The sequence below is a fragment of the Rhineura floridana genome, chromosome 3 (assembly GCF_030035675.1).
Source record: "Rhineura floridana isolate rRhiFlo1 chromosome 3, rRhiFlo1.hap2, whole genome shotgun sequence".
NCBI lineage: Eukaryota > Metazoa > Chordata > Lepidosauria > Squamata > Rhineuridae > Rhineura > Rhineura floridana.
In genome coordinates, this window is record NC_084482.1 from 190,273,596 (window position 1) to 190,291,703 (window position 18,108).

General features: G+C 45.1%; 1 protein-coding gene across 14 annotated transcripts in view; it reads right to left on the reverse strand.

Moving 5' to 3' along the window:
- The window catches only part of PLXNB1 (plexin B1), a 172,903-nt gene that overhangs the window by 33,055 nt on the left and 121,740 nt on the right, over window positions 1-18,108 (reverse strand). For all 14 annotated transcript variants that reach the window (XM_061618928.1, XM_061618926.1, XM_061618921.1 and 11 more), the window contains 6 exons: window positions 17,744-17,910; window positions 13,920-14,071; window positions 12,013-12,118; window positions 10,055-10,191; window positions 8,917-9,093; window positions 5,712-5,880 (listed from right to left, as the gene is read on the reverse strand). In XM_061618928.1, the coding sequence (XP_061474912.1) occupies window positions 5,712-5,880; window positions 8,917-9,093; window positions 10,055-10,191; window positions 12,013-12,118; window positions 13,920-14,071; window positions 17,744-17,910 (908 nt within the window). The remainder of the gene's footprint in view (window positions 1-5,711; window positions 5,881-8,916; window positions 9,094-10,054; window positions 10,192-12,012; window positions 12,119-13,919; window positions 14,072-17,743; window positions 17,911-18,108) is intronic.

Consider the following 18,108-nt stretch of genomic DNA (forward strand, 5'->3'; position numbering starts at 1 on the left):
TGTTGGAGAGGAAGCGTTGGCAGTTTACAATACTTTTGATTTACCTGAAGAGGGGCCACAAGACATAGAGGAAGTTCTTGAACAATTTAGGATATATTGTACTCCTCGTAAAAATGTGATATTTGAACGCTATGCTTTTTGGAACCACTCTCAGAGATATCAAGAAACTAGTGGTTTGTGACTGAGCTTAAGCTTAAGGCTAGTAAGTGTGAGTTTGGTGCAACAGTTCATGATATGATACGAGATAAGATTGTGTTCAGCATTAAAGATGAAAAATTGAAGAAAAGATTGATTGCGGAACCTGAGCTTACTTTGGAGAAAGCGATTGAAATATGTCGTTTAGAGGAAATAACAAGAGTTCAACTACAAGCTATGTCAACTCCCTCAAGAGATGATCAAAAGCTACATACAGTATCTGTGATTGATAAAACCCATGGGAAAAGTCCAGTACAGGCTTTTGGATCTGATAAATTTCAATCTAAAGATAAATATGAGCAGATTAAATATAGTAGATGCTCCTGTTGTGGTACTGTGCATCCACCTCGAAATTGTCCAGCGTTTGGAAAAACCTGTTATAAATGTCATATGAAAAATCATTTTGCTAGAGTATGCAAAGTAAATTTAGTCAGTGCCAAAAAGGGGCAACAGAATTATTTGATGCATGAGCTAGATTTAAACAGTTTGTTTATAGGAGAATTAACTCATGAAGCTGGCAAAGATTTGGTGAATGGATGGTATGTTGCTATATTTCTGCAAGGACTCTCAGTAAGGTTAAAGTTGGATACAGGAGCTGAAGCAAATGTTTTGCCTCTACAAATATTTCATGAGTTACCAGACAAAAAGGTGTTGTTTAAAACTGATTTTTGTCTTGTGTCTTATGGTGGGACTCGTATAAAGCCTCTGGGAGCTATTGTTCTTGATTGTCGTACTTCCAGAGGGGCAGCAAAGCTGATGTTTTATGTAACAGATGGATCCTCTCTTCCATTGCTTGGGCGAGCAGCTTGTGAGACTCTGGATTCAGTTCGTCGAATTGATAATGTGACTACAGTTCAATAATTAACGAAAGAACAGCTACTTGAGAAATATTCTGATGTGTTTGATGGGCTTGGTGAATTTGAAGGTATCCACCATATACATGTTGATCCTACTGTGGCTCCTGTTATTCATGGATATAGAAAAATTCCTTTTGCCATATTGAATAAACTGAAAGAGACTTTAGGACAAATGAGAAATGCTGGAGTGATATCCAGGGTGATAGGTCCTACGGAGTGGGTCAGTAGTCTTGTTATTACAGAGAAGAAGAATGGAAAGTTACGGATATGTCTTGATCCTCGGGATTTGAATAAAGCAATTCGTCAACAACATTATACAATTTCTACAACAGAGGATGTTTTGAGCCGTCTAGCAGGAATGAAGTTTTTTACTATTTTAGATGAAAAGGATGGTTATTGGCAAGTCAAGCTACATGCACATTCTTCACGGTTATGTACATTTAATACACCTTGGGGACGATATTGTTTTAATCGTTTGCCATTTGGGCTTAAGTCTTCTAGTGAAGTATTTCAACAGAAAAATGAGGAAGTTTTTGGTCATATAAGAGGGGTTTATATGATAGCTGATGATATGATTATTGCGGCAGCAACCTCAGAGCAGCATGATCAGATTCTTTGTCAAGTTATGGATACAGCACGTACTAAAAACATCAAATTTAATATGGATAAAATTCAATTTAAGGTTGACTCTGTAAAGTACATGGGTCAAATAGTTACTGCTCAAGGAGTATGTCCTGACCCTGATAAAGTGAAGGCTATTTCTGAGATGAAATGTCCGCAAGATAAACAAGGTGTTCTTAGATTTTTAGGGTCTGTGCAGTATTTATCCAAATATATTCCGGGTGAGGCAGAACTGACAGCACCTTTGTGTAATTTATTAAGAAAAGATATTTTATTTAAGTGGATGCCTGAACATAAAAAAGCTTTTGAGTTGCTTAAAATGCAACTATGTCAAGCACCTGTACTGCAATATTTTGATATTACCAAACCAGTTACTGTACAAGCAGATGCATCAAAAGATGGTCTTGGAGCATGTTTGCTTCAAGGAAATAAACCTGTGTGTTATGCGTCAAGGTCACTTAGTTCAGCAGAGCAAAATTATGCTCAAATAGAGAAAGAGCTACTTGCGGTATTATATGCAATCAGAAAGTTTCATCAGTATGTATTTGGTAAAGTTGTTTTAGTTCATACTGATCATAAGCCTTTAGAAATAATTTTTAAAAAGTCAATTGGTAGTGCTCCTGCTCGTTTGCAGCGCATATTACAACTTCAGCGGTATGATCTTAATGTGATATATATCCCAGGTAAGCATATGTATATTGCTGATACATTATCTAGGGCTCCTGTGGATGTATTTACAGATGTTGAGGATTCTATAGTGGGAGACAGAGTAGTACATGGATTAGGCACACTTGTCATTCATCCAAAGGGGGTGGCTATTATACAAGAAGCTACAAAGCATGATTCCCAACTTCAAGAAGTGGCAGTGTTTATAAAAAATGGATGGCCTCAGTATTTGAAGGATGTTCCCAGTGCTGCAAAGTCTTTTTGGCATATTAAAGACTATTTGCGCTATCATAATGGCATTATTTACTTGGGAAACAAAGTAGTTATCCCTGCTTCCCAGAGGCAAGGTGTTCTTTCAAAGCTTCATGTATCTCACCAAGGTATTCACAGAACTAGAGCTAGGGCAGCATCTGTGATGTATTGGCCTGGCATGTGCAAAGATATTGAAAAAGAGATTGGAAATTGTCTGGTGTGTGCTCGTTATGCTCCATGTAATCAAAAAGAGCCACTTAAGCCACATGAAATTCCTAAGTTACCATGACAGAAAGTGGGTGTGGATATTTTTGAATATAAATCTTCTCCTTTCCTTCTTGTAGTAGATTATTTTTCAAAGTATCCAGAAGTATTAAGTTTATCTGACAAGACGGCCAAGAATGTGATTGTTAAACTGAAAACTATTTTTGCTCGTCATGGAATTCCGAGCATGGTTGTGAGTGATAACATGTCTTTTTCTAGTAGAGAGTTTCAGCAGTTTGCTTATGAGTGGGGATTTGAACAGTGTTTTAGCAGTCCGGGATATCCACAGTCTAATGGAATGGTGGAAAGAGCTATTCAGTTAATTAAACAACTTATTAGGAAAACAGAGGATTCATGTGTAGATACACATTTAGCATTACTGGAATATCGTAATACCCCAGTTACAGGAATGTTATATTCGCCTGCTCAAATGTTAATGGGCAGAATGCTTAGGAGTACGCTTCCAATAATGGATGCTTTATTGTATCCTAAAATACCCACTGGTGTGCACAGAGATCTGCAAGAAATACAAAATAAGCAAAAAATATTTTTATGATCGTACAGCGAAACCAGTAAGGATTTATACAAAGGTGATTCAGTGTTTGTTCAGTCTAATGAAGGCTGGCTTCCTGCTACAGTTATGGAAAAGTGTACACAGCCACGCTCATATCAAGTAGTAGTACCAAATGGTCAGCAGTATCGTCGCAATAGGCGCCATTTGAGGTTTCAACAACAACCATCTGACACTTATAATAAGATAGATGATGTAAGGCAAAATGAGGGCAAATAGATCAGTTCTGTAATAATGATACTGTTGCTGTAAATGATGATATAATAAATAAAGAAGTCAGTGTGTCTCATTTTGAAAATAAACCTGATGTATATGTAACATCTAGAGGTAGGACTATTAGTCCTCCATTGAAATATAAAGATTATGTATGTTAATGTTATTGTTATTGTTACAGAAGAGATGTGCTGTAATATGTATTTGGTTTATTGTTGCTGTATTGGTTTATTTGTTTTATTGTTTTGTTGTTACAGAACAGAGATGTGCTGTAATATCTCTTTAAGGTCTTGGAATTGTCAGTTAAGGGCAGTTGGAGTGCAGTTGAGATGGGTGAAGCACAGCATAAGCAGATGTAAAGACTGTGCCCTATAGAATGGTGATTAAAGTATACTATTCTTATTGTTACAGAATCAAGATGTGTTTATTGTGAAATAATAAAAGCTTGAGAGATTGAGAACAATCACAGGGAGAAGTTTTCCTCCCATTCTCATATTACATGTCAGGAAACGAGACAAAACAAACGCAGAGAGAACTGAAATGCAAACAAGTAGATTCAGCTCAAATTCAGGCAGAAAAGGTCCACAGCGAAGGAAGAGGAGGGAAGAAGGGAGATGTTTTGACCAAGGGAAGTGTTTTGCTTTTCATCTGAGCAGGTCTTTTTTGCCCCCTCCCACTTTGCCTCTTCACCTAAAACCAGACCAGCGATGCTGTGGAAATGGTTTCATTGTTCTTTGACAGTGTCACGGCCCAGGCGCTGGACCTCTACTGTCAGAGGAGGGGTCTGGGGGCATGGAGGATGGGAGAAGACAGGTATAGGAACCCTCTCCAGACAGAGCAGCAGAAGGCCCCAGGAAACTAACAATGCCTTCACCTACATGACCTGCCCTACCTTCCACAGCAGGGACTGGGGACCCTGCAGCTGTCTGGATGCTGTTGGCTGCAAACAGCCTCAGCCAGCATGGCCAGTGGTCAGGGATGATGGGAGCTGTAGTCCAACAGCATTTGAAGCCACAGGTTCACCATACCCCATTCTAAGGATCCCTCTTCAGAACCCTCAGCAGTGCTGGAGAGCATTTCTCTCACTGTCACACCACCACCTCCAGGGGCAGCAGGAGGCTCTGCAGTTCTGCTGAAGCCAGCATCAAAAGGAGAGGTAGCCAACAAGGGACCCTTCAGAACTTGGACCCCAACTCCCATCAGCCCCACCCCAGGCAGCATGGTTAATGGTCAAGGATAATGAAATCCCAACAACATCAGGAAGACACCATGTTGGCTACCTCTGACCTGAAGAATAGGGCACAACCTATTTTTAAAAAACACCAACTGTTTCTTCAGAGGGAGGAGAACCAGAAAACCAACTTGCCAGCAGGTTTTGCTTAAATCCTCAGTCCTCTTCAGAGCACTGTGGGACTACCTACACCCTAGTTGACTTCTCTGGGGTGCCCGGTGCCCTGTGCCCAGGGCTGGCACTAAAGGGTGGCCAGGTTGGGCCCTGGCCGAGGGCCCCTGGGGCCACAGAGGAGCCCCTCAATAGGGAGGGAGGAGTAGCACTCCTCTTCTGCGATGTGCAGCAGCGTAGCTGCTGCGGATCACAGGGAGAGAACTTCCCAGCCACTTGCCCGTTCACTGGCTCCGTTCGTGGCTGTGAGCACAGGGCTTCCATTAACCGAGATGGTGGCCGAGGTTTTCCTAAGGTGCTGATGCCCCTGCCACCATCTTAGTTGATGGCAGGGATATGCGCACATAGCACACATGTGTGCCATCAACCAAGATGGCGGTGGAGGCTTCAGCCCCTTAGGGAAACCTCAGCTTCCATCTTGGTTAATGGTAGCCCTGCACGCACAGCGCACATAGCCACAAAAGACAGAGAGAGAGGTAGGTGGGCTGAGCACGTGCGCATGTGTGCACACGCCAGGGCACAAGGCAAGCTGGGGCCCAAAGGCCCCGGCATGCCTGGTGCCAGCCCTGTCTATACCCAGTTCCCAGTTCCCCAGTGAGCTGACCAGCACCCTGTGGACCCCAGCTTAGAATAGGATACATGCTTTTTAACACCATATTAGCAAACCTACTTGCTGGACACTGCAGAGAGCGTTCTCTGGACATTCCGTATCCGGGATAATCCTACGCCACCTCCCCAGGCCACGGCGTCGGCGCTCCAACGGTGAAATCGTGACACGAATTTTTGGCCACTGCACAACATCAAGGTTATGCCCATGAACTCTGATTTCTCTCCCGCCGCTGAAATACACACACATATGCAAATGTTGGTGACTACAACTGGTACAGCTTTGGGACCTGCAGTATCAGGATCTGTCCTTTAAGGGGAAGTGCTGTAGCCTGGTGGAAGAACACATGGTTTGCATGCAGAAGGTTCCAAGTTCAATTCCCAGCATCTCCAGGCGATGTCTAAAGGGGGGTGAGGAGACCTGGCAGTGTCTAAGGGTAGAGATGTGAAAGCCCAGGGGGAAAAAAACCAGAAAAATTCAGGGTGGGTTTGGGGGAATGCTTTTTTCCTGTTTCCCCCTTTTTTCCAATTGTTAGAGACACACATACCCCTTCAATTTTTCTGGTGTCCCCCCCCCAACATTTGTATCTCTATCTAAGGGGGAGGGGAGAGAGGGTTGTTGAGGCTTGGGGGGCAGTGGGGCTTTGGCAAGGGGGTGGAGATAGGTGGAGTTGGCATTCCTTTGCACTTCTAACATGGGGGGGCAAAGGGAAACCAGGGGAAGGATCACAAAGAGTTTACAGTATTGGTGTGTGGCAGGCTTTGCAACCCTTCCCATGCTCCCCCTTTTAACCTCTGATGTTGGTACTCTGGGTGGGCAGGGCAATACTCCTGTCAGTTATGTGATGTCACAATTATGTCATATGATTGACATGTAGGTTGCCCTTTTCAAAGATTGCCCCCCTGGGGTCCCTTGCCCTCAGCACCCCAAGGGGGGTTCCTTGCTTCTGAGAACAGTCCCAATTCTCTTGGGTCTCTGCTTCCCAGACAAACTCTCCCTCCTTCAGGACTAAGATTATGGTAATAACTGCCACCACCCCTTTTCCAGCTTTCTACTCTGAGGAAGGGGACCTAAGAGCGCCAACAGAGTTCCAAGAATAGACTATTTGTAGCAGCCTCTACTCTGGAGCATTAATCCACACTAATCAACCTTAATCAGTAGAGTTCAGCGATCAAGGACTAGATTTAGAATCATTAGTTTCAAACAATACACACTATTTATAAAAGGGTAGTTTATTTAAAATAAAAGAAAGGTATATACAAAAAGAGAGCAGCAATTGTTTCCTCAAAGTCAATCACCCGGGCTGCACAAGATTCATTAGAATAACAAAGGTGAGAGATTCAATACAGACAAAAGAACTCAATAAAGAGCTTCCTAACTTAAGATCTCCTACTCACAGTAGAATAGCCTGGTTCCCAACGGCTTTCCCTGAGATCCTCCGGCAAGTCAAGGTAGATGGAAATAGGGAACCCCAACTGAAGGAACATCCTTCATTTTTATGGAGTTTATCGGTCAAGGGGGAGGGGGCAATTAGCCATATTCCGCCCCTGCCGTGATCAGCTACTTTGAAGATAAGGGGGCCAGACAGCCCCACCCAGGGGTCCTGATGTGCAATATCCCCTTTTCCTGACTTTTGATCTCCGGAAGCAAATAAGAGATAACAGATAAGGTTCAGTTGCATCTTCTTGACTTTTGCAAATTGCCTGTCTGACACTGAGCCGGGATCCCCCTCAGCAGGGTGTCCCAGAGATCCACAAGGCTCCCAGAATTCTCTCTGACTGAACCATTTTAGCTTGACCAAAGTTAGCTATTCTTGACAGCCCTGTCCACCTGTCAAAGTTGGCCTATAGGGTGGGAGCCAAAAAAAAATCCATACCCCTGGTCTAATGAGTTCAGTTTGGAGGTCTGGTGAGGTCTAGGGGTTGGGTGGGGCTTGTGAGAGGTGGGGTAGTTGAGGGGAAGTGGGGTTGTAGGCTGCTTTGGTAAGCAACCCAAGCAAGGGCAGAGCCTCATGTCTAAAACATATTTGCACTAAATGTTGTCATGCTGCAGTTCACTTCACCACATACAGGTGGCGCTGACAACTACAGCACGGCAAGCCATGGTGGATGGGCAGCCCAGGTGAGCTGCGAAGGAGCAGCCAGAACAGGCTGCAGCAGCCACCCAGCTCCGCTGGCTCCTCTGCTTGCCAATCCCGCGACCCCTGCCCCCAGGGTCCAGAGCCCTAGGCTGGCTGGCGATGCTACTGGCCATCTTCCTCCTCTCCAGCCAGTTGGAGAGTCACTGCTTCTGCCGCTTCCACTGCTTAAAATAAAGAGTCAGCCCGCATAGAAAGAAGGAAAGAGGGCAGAAGTGGTGCCCACCACTGGTGGCATGAGTTGGCAAGGAGGTGGTCTAAGAGGTTAGGGCATGGGGGGGTGTGGGTGTTTGGCAAGGTCTGGGGGATGGGAGGTTTGGCAAGGTCTAAAGGGAGGGGGGTCCGTAAGGGGGGTGGTTTGGCAGGGGTCAGGTGGGGTAGGCAAGCATGGCTGCTACCCCTTTTATATATGTATGTATGATTCTCACACACACACACACATGGATAACACTTCGTGCTTCTTGATGAAGTTGACCCTAGTCCACAAAAGCGAAGCCACAAGACTTTGTTGTTCTAAAAGCCAAAGCTTTGCTGTTTCAACCATCAGAGGGCCAACAGGCAACTTAAATGCAATAAAAGAATTAGCCAGTCCCCACCAAAACGCCAAAGGGAACTACCTTGCTTGCTTCTTCATGAAGACCAGTTAAAACCCAAATTATTTTGTTGCTCTTGGTTGTGGATTTACTCTACAGAGAAGCACTGCTGCCTGCAATTTTTATATGTGAAGGAGAACCAGTTTCAATCCAGATTGAATAAAGAAGGATAAAAGATTTGACATGCATGCACTATGCTCCTAATTTTTGTCTACAAAGGAGAACCACTTTGAATGTGGATGAAATGAAGAAGGTTCCATTTTTAAAAAAAAATACAGACCCTGGCTGCTGATCTTTTGCTCCCAGATTGCATTAATTAAATTGTTTTTTTCATTATTTTGCATCAATTTGTCTTACTTCTCCTTTCCTTCCCAGCCCCCTCAAGGGGGGGAGACAGCTGAAGAAGGAAAAGGAAGGTTGGCCTGACAATACTGAAGTGGTGGAGGGCAATCCAGGTAGACGGGAGTGAGAAACTAAAAAGTCAAAGACTCAATGTGAAATTGCCCTCAGATTTGTCTTGAGGAGAAAAGTCATTTACCTCTGGAAACTCTTGGCTGGTTCTGCATATGTGATGTTGGGGTCCTGGGTGTATCTGAAGAGGGAATGCTCCAACCTCCGTTCCTGATCCCCATACTTGATTGTGACGGGAAGCTCCACTGATATCTTACTGGAACTTGTCAGGCATTGCAGCTCCTTCTCTTGCACTTCAGAATGACTGTGGAGGTTGTGGGGCAGGGGGAGAATATGAGAAAGGGGGCTTAATTTTAATTTATATACAAACGCATACAGTCTTCTAGATCTAGAAAATATACTTTAAACCAGTATTCTTCAGCCTTGGGTACCCAGATTTTGTTGGACTACAACTCCCATCATTCCTGACCATTTGGCTAAGCTTGTTGGGGCTGATGGAAGTTGTAGTCTGACAAACCCTACTACTTTTTTGCCCCAAGTTGAATGTCCTCCAAACCATCAGGGCCAAATGAGAAGGTGAGGAGACGTGCTCATGAGCATCATGCTAGATCAGGTGTGAGCAACCTTTGGCCATGCTTTATGGGGCTGACGGAAGTTGTGGTTCAGCAACACAGGGAAGGCCAAAGGTTCCTCACACTTGTGCTATATGGATCAATGGTTTGACTTGGTAGAAGGCAGCTTCCTGTGTCCCAATCTCTCCAGACAGACATTACTAACTATACTGGTTGATATGGGAAGGACGTCTGCTGCTTTCTTCCTCATTCCTAAACTGGTAGAAGGATGACCCAAGTACATGTGTTCCCTCATTAGAGGTTAATATATGAGCTACCTCAGAATAGGGATGGGGAACCTGTAGCCCCCCAGATCTTGTTGGATTCCAGCTCCCATCAGCTCTAGCTAGCATGACCAGTGGTTATGGATGATGGGAGTTGTAGTCCAGCAACATCTAGGTGTGTCACAGGTTCTCCAACCCTGCCTTGGAACAATTCTAAAAATGCCAATCATGTGTGGTCACCCAGAGCCCACTCTGGCCTACGACAGAGGATAGCCTTTACAATGCTCCTGTAACACAGAAAAACTGTTTGGGGCCATGTTCCAACAATCTGAATTAATGACTATGCTAAAGTGTCACACATTCAGCCACTGGCCTGTGGGCAAATCTGAAAAAGCTGCTGCTGCTGTTATTGTCAGATGCTGTTTCTTACATGTAGCAAGGAAAGTGTCCAATCAGAATGCTGATTTGGCTGGGATTGCCAGTCAATAGCTTGGAGCCTGTCAGTGTGAGGCAGGTTCCTCCAGCCTTGGGGCCTTGAGTTGGATATATGGATTTCAGCTCCGGATTCTGAGCGTAAGGGAGAAAAAGAAGGAAGGAACATTGAGCAAAAGGAATTCAAAAGGCAGAGAAGATACACTTCCTTGGACTGCACATGACATGAGAACATAAGAAGAACCCTGTGCTGGATCAGGTCGAAGGGCCATCCTAGTCCAGGATCCTTTTCTCACAGTGGCCAACCAGGTGCCTATGGAAAGCAGGACCAGAGTGCAACAGTAACTCTCCCCACTTCTGTTTCCCAGCAACTATTATCCAGAGGCATACTACTTCCATCATGGCTAGTAAATATTGATAGCCTTATCTTATGCGAACATAGGAACAGTCCTGCTGGAACAGGCCAGTTTCCCCTACAGATCCATGGCACTTTTAAAACCTGGCTGTCCCAACAAGGGTGATTTTAGCCATCCGTTGTGCTACCTGCTTCATAGCCACTGATGCACCTGCTGTGCAGAAAAACCAAAGTCTTTCAGGCAACTGATGCTAAGAAAATACAGATCAGCAGCTTCCTAAGGGCTGGTAAAAAAGCTATTAATTCATAACGGCCACAGATGGGAAAAACCAAAACCTCTGTCTTAGGAGGGAGCCAGAATGCTATGGCATATGACAGCATCCCAAGGTTACCATTTGCAGAAGGGCTGTAGCTCAGTAGCAGAGCATCTGCCTTGCATGCAGAAGGTCCCAGGTTTGATCCTCAGCATCTCCAGGTAGGGCTGGGAGAGACTGCCTGTGTGAAACCCTGAATAGCAGCTGCCAGCCAATGCAGACAATACTGAGCTAGATGGATCAGTGGTCTCACTCGGTATAAGGCAGCTTTCTATGTTCCTATGCAGAGTTAAACAAATCAGATCTCAGGTGATTTCTTAGAGCTTCTGCTGATAACAAGCAGACTTTGTGTCGTGAAGGCTGCTTTGTACTTTATGTTGCAGGAATAAAATGTTTTACCATTGCCCCCCTCCCCCCATATGGAGGACAGGCACGGCCACACCCAGATCTGTCTCTGGTGCATGACACACACACACACAGCAGCAGCAAATGTACAGTTATGGAACGCGCACATCTCATCTCTATGCACACACATACAAAACTGTGCATGTACAAGTTCAAAACATAATGTTTGAGAAGCGTTTTCACTGAACAGACCAAACATTTGCATTGTCTGTGCAACGTATATCCTTTATTCTGTTTGCAGTAGGCTGGCAGTGCCTACCCAAGTAATTTTGACTTAGAAAGGCCCTAGATAAGCAAAACAAATAATCCAACAAAAGAGATGCACAAGACTCACATTCCACAATGGACTGCGGGTGCCAGAGTCTAGATGTTACAAAACAGGCATGGCTGCTGCAGAAAGCAACACCTCTGTGCGTCCTCTCCTTCTCTCCCCTGGTGACTTGTAGTATTGAAAAAGGTGAGATGAGTCCTATTCACAATGCTCTATGTATATAGTATACATGTGAAGGGGGCTTTTGGCCCCACCCACCACCACCGGTATGAGACCCCTGGGAGGTTGTCTAGAAGGAAAACTGGCCCTCAGGCTGAAAAATGTTCTCCGCCCTGATGCAGGTGCTCCATTCAACCAGGACATACTGATCTTGCGTGGACACACCTAGTCACTGGGGGACAAGGCTAGTGGGGTGTGATCTCTCTCCACATGTATACATACTGTATGTATGTTTCCTGGCATACTGGGAAAATGTGCAGCATGTGGGCATCACAACATACACTTAGCGGTAGATATTACGGGGAGGGAACTTCTACTTTTCTTCTGGCGGCCATGTTCCGCAATGTCCAGTTTTAGCCTGAGAGTTACTGACAAAAGATGGGCCACCTTACCTGGTAAGTGAACACGTGACCAGAGACTCCCTGTCCTCCTCCTGGAACCTCCACAACCACATGCCCAGACCTTTCTATGCCGCTTCCGCCCGTGGTGCACACGATACTGCAGGACAAGGGCAGAAGAGAGGATGGAGAAGAATCCCCCACCAAGGTGCACCACATGGGCTGCTCTAAACCTGAGTTAATGAGAGGGGGGCACTTTTAGCTCCTGGCCTGGCTGTGGAGGAGACGTCACCCACCTGAACAGTCACGCTGCTAAACAGTTTTTTCCTTCCTCCGCAGTATGTGACCTGGAGCTTATTTAGCTCTGCAAGCATCTTCCTGCAGAGCAGTAGATAGTTGTATGGATCATGTCATCTTGATGCACGGTTATGGGAACGGGTGGGATCCTGATGTGCAGCAGGTTATGAATTAGGTCCTCTTTGGACACCTTCCAATTCTATTATTCTGTGTTTCATCAACCACTTTCTCTAGAGGAAAGCTTCTCCAACAATGGGCCTGGGACTACTTTCAGGTGGGGCTCAGAGCCATAGCCTGCCCTGTGCCTCCTTACTTGCCTGCCCCACCCCATAGACTTTTGATTGAAATAATGCCAGCACCAGCAACCATGGGTATCGATGGGAGGGGGGAGGAAGGGCAAGGGGGTGGTTGCCACCTCCTGAACGAGCTATAAATCCCCAGATTTTCATTTTTTAAATGACATATTAGCCTCCTCCCCCTTTAGCTGCTATACTTTGTACCCCTCTCTGGAAAATCTCCCTCCCTGGAAAAAATGCTGTGGCAAATAATGTAGCAATTTCCAGAGATGGATTAGATATCCGCAGAAAGTGGTGCCAGTCGTTGCCAGCTGATCATGCCAAACTCTGCCCCCATCCACCACCATTTTGTGACTGGCTCTGCCCTCAGTAAATTTCAGCCATATCAAGTGAGCCTGGGGGGTAAAAAGTCTGAGAACCCCTGCTACAGAGAAACCTGATTCTGCTAAAATGAGCAGGTTCCTTTACCCTTTTCTGCTGAGTTCTTTTACTCCCTTTCCTTATGTCATATAAGGACCCTGGGGGGTCTTGGGCCTCTCTGACTGTGGCTGATGTCATTGACCCAAGCCAGGGAGATGGCTGGGCATCAACAACACAGAACAGAGCCCTGCAATCTGCACTGCAGATGGGTGAGATCAGAGCTAGTGTCTCCACTATGTTAAGATCAGAAACTGACCAGAACCATGTTACACTACTGATGGATAAGGAGTGCCTGTCCATCTTATAATAAACCTCCCTCCCTCCTTGTCCCAATAGGAGCCAACAGCGTTGACTATCAAAAACCTCTTCACTATTTTTTTTGTGGACCTCTTTCTCAGAAGTGCAATTTCAGGAAGAGGAAATGAGGAGGCAGGCCAGTCAATTGGGAGTTAATGGCAGGATCATTAATTGCTCAATTAATGTGGAACAAGGCAATGCTGAGAGTAATTTGGTTGTCCTGCCTTCCTTGGCTCCAGACTCCCAGCAGCCCTTGCACCAGGAGGCATAAGAAGGCTGCAAGCAGGTTTATCAAAAGTTTTGGCCTTGGGTTTCTTGATGGTACAATCTTTGATTTCCTTGAACCTGCCAGTTCCTGTTTGGCTTGCAGGCTCCTGTAAACATTCCTCTTCTCCCTGATGCCTGTTCCTGCCTGTCTGTCTTTCCTCTCTGAGCTTGCTCCTGTGAACAACCACCCGTGCCCCAGCTAACCTACGACACACAGTGGCATTAGATACAGCTGGTGGGAAGTGAGACAGCTTTTTTTACATCAGCACTGCTTGTTTTTTAAAGAGGGGAGAACAGAAATTTCTACCTGTTGCTGACTATGTCATGGTGGAGAGCCCAATATGAGTTCAACTCCCATGGCAGCCTATGGGGGAATGCACTTACCTACTAGAGATCTCGTAGACCAGGGCATCAACCTCACAGGAGATTCCTGCCACAGTGACCCTCTCCGCAATATCTTGGTGTTTCTGACCAAGGTTTGAGCCAGTGATAGTGATTCTGGTACCGCCTTCAACCAGTCCAGTTAAGGGATACACCTGGGAAAGATGGCCAAGCATGTGTAAGCATCACATCTGAGCAGTATAAAAACATGGTGGGAGGGCATTCTGAATGGCATGGCAGCCTGTTTCCTCCACCAGCTCACAAGACTGATGCAACAGACCAGTAATAATAGTATTTATATAGGATGGGGTGGGGAACTTCTGACCCATCTTGGCCTGCCAGGGGGTCAAAGATGGCTTGCAGGGCTGTTTCCCCCAAAGCCATGGCCAGCTGTCCATCAGCTGATGTCATTGGGTGATGTCAGCTGATGGGCCAGGGAAGCAGGGTTCAATCCTGCTGGCGTCTGCTTTGCCAGTGCATTCCCAGTGAAGCAGGGCCCTGCAGCCCAGCAGGACTGAACCCTCCACTTATCAGCTAGTGAGTGGAGGGTTCAAACCCGCTGGGCTCTGCTTTGCTAGCAAAGTCCTTGCAGGAAACGTACTGGCGAAGAAGACCCCTCCCCACCTCCAGGGTCATCATGATGTCAGATTATTGACAGGTGGATGGCCCCAGCCACCTTTCAAAAGTATACCTGAATGGGTTTGGGGAAGATAAAGATCTAAAAAGCTAAAAAGGTTCTCCACCTGATGCAGTACTGTAAAATTGTTAAAGTGGTTTTTCATTACAGCAGCCCCATAAGGTAGGTCTTTTGCAGATGTGCGGCTGAACGATTGGTGGCTGAACTAAGGATATATAGCAGATTCATGGTGGAAGGAGGAACTGGTGTGAGGCCTTCTTGGTTTACAACTGATTTTCCTAGCCACCATGCAACACAAACACCTACTAGCCCAGGGAAAAGAAACCTGTGGCTCTCCACAGGTTACAATTCCCGTGCTCCCTGACTTTTGGCTATGCTGGCTTGGGCTGATGGGAGTTGGAGTCCAATTTCTAGGTTTCTCATCCCTGCACTAGGTCAATTCCCAGTGAGGGACAGATAACGTCACCATGCTCTTTCTTGTGAAACTCCCTGCTGCATCCAAAATGGTGAGTTGGGTGTTATGCCACAGGTTGGATCCAGCACAGCATATTTTTTTGTTCTTAGGTCCCCTCCCCTCCTGGCCTTTCATAGAGAAAATGTGATCTCCACCTTCATTCTTTGGCCCAGTACACAGGAACATAGAAAGCTGTCTTATACCGAGTCAGACCATTGGTCCACCTAGCTTTTGTCTACACTAACTGGAAGTGGCTCTCCAAGGCTTCAGATGGGGGGCATTTTCACTCCTACCTAGAGATGCCAGTGATTGTAGCTGGAACCTTCTACATGCAAAGCAGATGCTCTACCACTGAGCTATGGTCCTTCCCAGTACACATGAACTTCAACAGACATCACACATACAAATCTCCAGTCTGACTGTATGTTTCTGGAGGAAACTTTTTGTTAAGTCACTTGTAGCAGAAACAGCACAGTCTTGTGGCAACTTTAAAAATTAAAAAATCATGGCATTAGCTTTTGTGGCCTAGAGACCATTTCTCTGAGGCTAATACTGCCTCCATCTGATGAGCTGGATTCAGTAAAGGTTAAGCCAAAATACATCTTTAAAGCCTTACAAGACTTGCGTTGTGTTCTATTAATTTAACCATTTTATATAAACAAGGGTCCCTAAGGCGGTTTACTAGAAAAGAAAATACAAAACCAATTTTAAAAAGAGTAACAAAACTGAAGCAAAAAGTCAAGAGTCAAAATCTTCAATGTCCAATTAAAAATCTTTAAAAGCCAGACGGCATACAGATGTTTTTGCTGCTTATCTAAAAATCTAACTTCCTGAAGGAAGACATTTATTATTATTTATTATTTAATTTGTATCCCTCCCTTCCTCCCAGCAGGAGCCCTAACTGAAATTCCCTAACTGGGGGGCGGGAAGGGCACAGAAAAGGTCCTGCCCCATGTTCCCACTAACCAAACCAATTTTGGTGGTGGGATATATAACAAGGCCCTGGGAAATGATTTCAACCTAAAGGCAAGCTCATGTGTAAGAATTTATATTCCCATCTTTTCAGGAATTAAACATGCTGGTGTTTATTTAAAATTCTCTACTTCTCTGCCCTAGCTTTATCGCCTCTCTCATCTTCCCTTGGTATCCTTCCCTGTCCTCCATCTTTGCTATCTCTGCTCTGCATAAGTTTATCTCTGCGCTGCTGTCTGGAGCAATCACCTCCACTCTTGTCTTCTATTCATTAAGCCTCTGCCCTATCCCTCCTCCAAGTTCATCTTCAAGATCCACTTCTTCCACAAAGATTTTCCTTCTTTTAAAATTTAAATGGCATTGATTTCTCTCTTCAAGGTTGCTTCTATTAAAAGTCCTTGCCAACGCACTAGGGACCAGGGAAACCAATCCCTGATTATGTGTTTCAGAGATGCTTCTCATGATAAATCCCCATAAGCAGGGCCTGATCCTTTCCTGCATGTACTCTAAGGGCAAAAAAGTCACAATTTACCTATGTGGCCACCTTTCATAAATTATATTTTGTGCATATGTTTTGTACACAGGACTCAGTTTCCTGAATGTAAAATATATAACACTGCCCTTCAAAAGTGCTGCCAGAGGGTTGAGCTGAAAAAAGGGAGAACTTTTTGTGAACATTTTCAGCAGCTTCTTAACCCCAGCCCCATGCAATGATTTTTTGATGACTGATGATACAAGACTTGAAAATGTTTGCTCATTCAACACTGTCCCCATTCCAAATTGGCTTCCTTTGCCCCTCATGACATAATCATGTGGTCAAATCTGATTGGTTACAGAATCATGATGGAATTCTATACAGTATGTGATCCATGATTACTCATGTGAATATTGTCAGGAAACATTGCCCCCCCACCTAATTAGCTTTGCTAACCCTGAGCAACAGTGATATAGCCAAATCTGTCTCTGTAATGTTGTGATGTCATCACTACAGAAATCCTCAACTGGCTGGAATCACACATGTCACTATTCCTAGGAAGATGATGATCAAAAAATTATAAGGAAAAAATGGTGCCAAAGAAGCAGCAGCTCAGGAAAACAATGGCAGTGAACAGGACTAAAAATGTGAACCTTCATAAGATTTAGGGTTTTAGTTGGGAAATATTTCTCTCCCAACCCCAAAAGCACTATTTTAACCTGAACAATGTAACAAGAGTAAATTCAGTATAGCCCTAGTTAAGCGTAGTTGTTGCCAAATTAAACAAAGTGGATTTCAATTGAGTAAGTCTTCATACATGTGATGATGCCCTGCCTTGGCTGCACCTAGAGAAAAGGACCAGTTCAGTAGTAGAGCACATGCTTTGTATGGAAAAGGTCCAGGTTCAACCCCTGGCATCTCCGTTTATCCTGGTAAAAAAGAACCAAGTAGTAGGGGATGGGAAAGACTTTCTGAGTCTGAGACTTTGGAGAGCGGCTGCCAGTCTGAGTAGACAGAAGTGGACTAGAAAGACTGGAATAAGGCAGCTTCTTATGTTCCTAAATGCCAAGCTGTAGGAAACAGGTGGGAATTCATGCCATTCCCTCTCTGAAGGCAGCAGATTCTTCTCCAGATGGGAATCTATCAAGATGCCAGGTCAAACCTAGCTGCCCCTTTAATCATAACCTTGGTTAGTCTGATGTCCCATTAGGCTATTTGTGAGCATCTTGAATTCCAGTGGGTTTCTTTGCCAAACATCTGGCTTCCATTCCATCCTGCTGTTTACTCACAGCATGAATCAGGGGAGCTGGGCACATGTCTGCCACCTCTTCTTTGCAGGAATCCTGGAACAGGCAGCTGGGCTGCTCCCCACCACACCACACGCAGTTATACTTGGCATCAGCGGTCTGGCAGCGGCTGCAGTCCAAATGTCCCACAGAGCAATTGTACAGAGTCACTGTGAAGAACGAGACACCTTGAGACAGGCACTGGTGAGTCGCCCTAGTATAATCCTTTGGATACATAAGTTAGGCAAGTGAGAGGAAGAGGCATAGAAGGGATCCAGAGGGCCATCACATTCTTTCCCTCTCTCTTCCCCTGCTCCAAGGCTGGTTCTTGGCACATGAACCTATGTGGCAGTGGCTGTCAACCTACA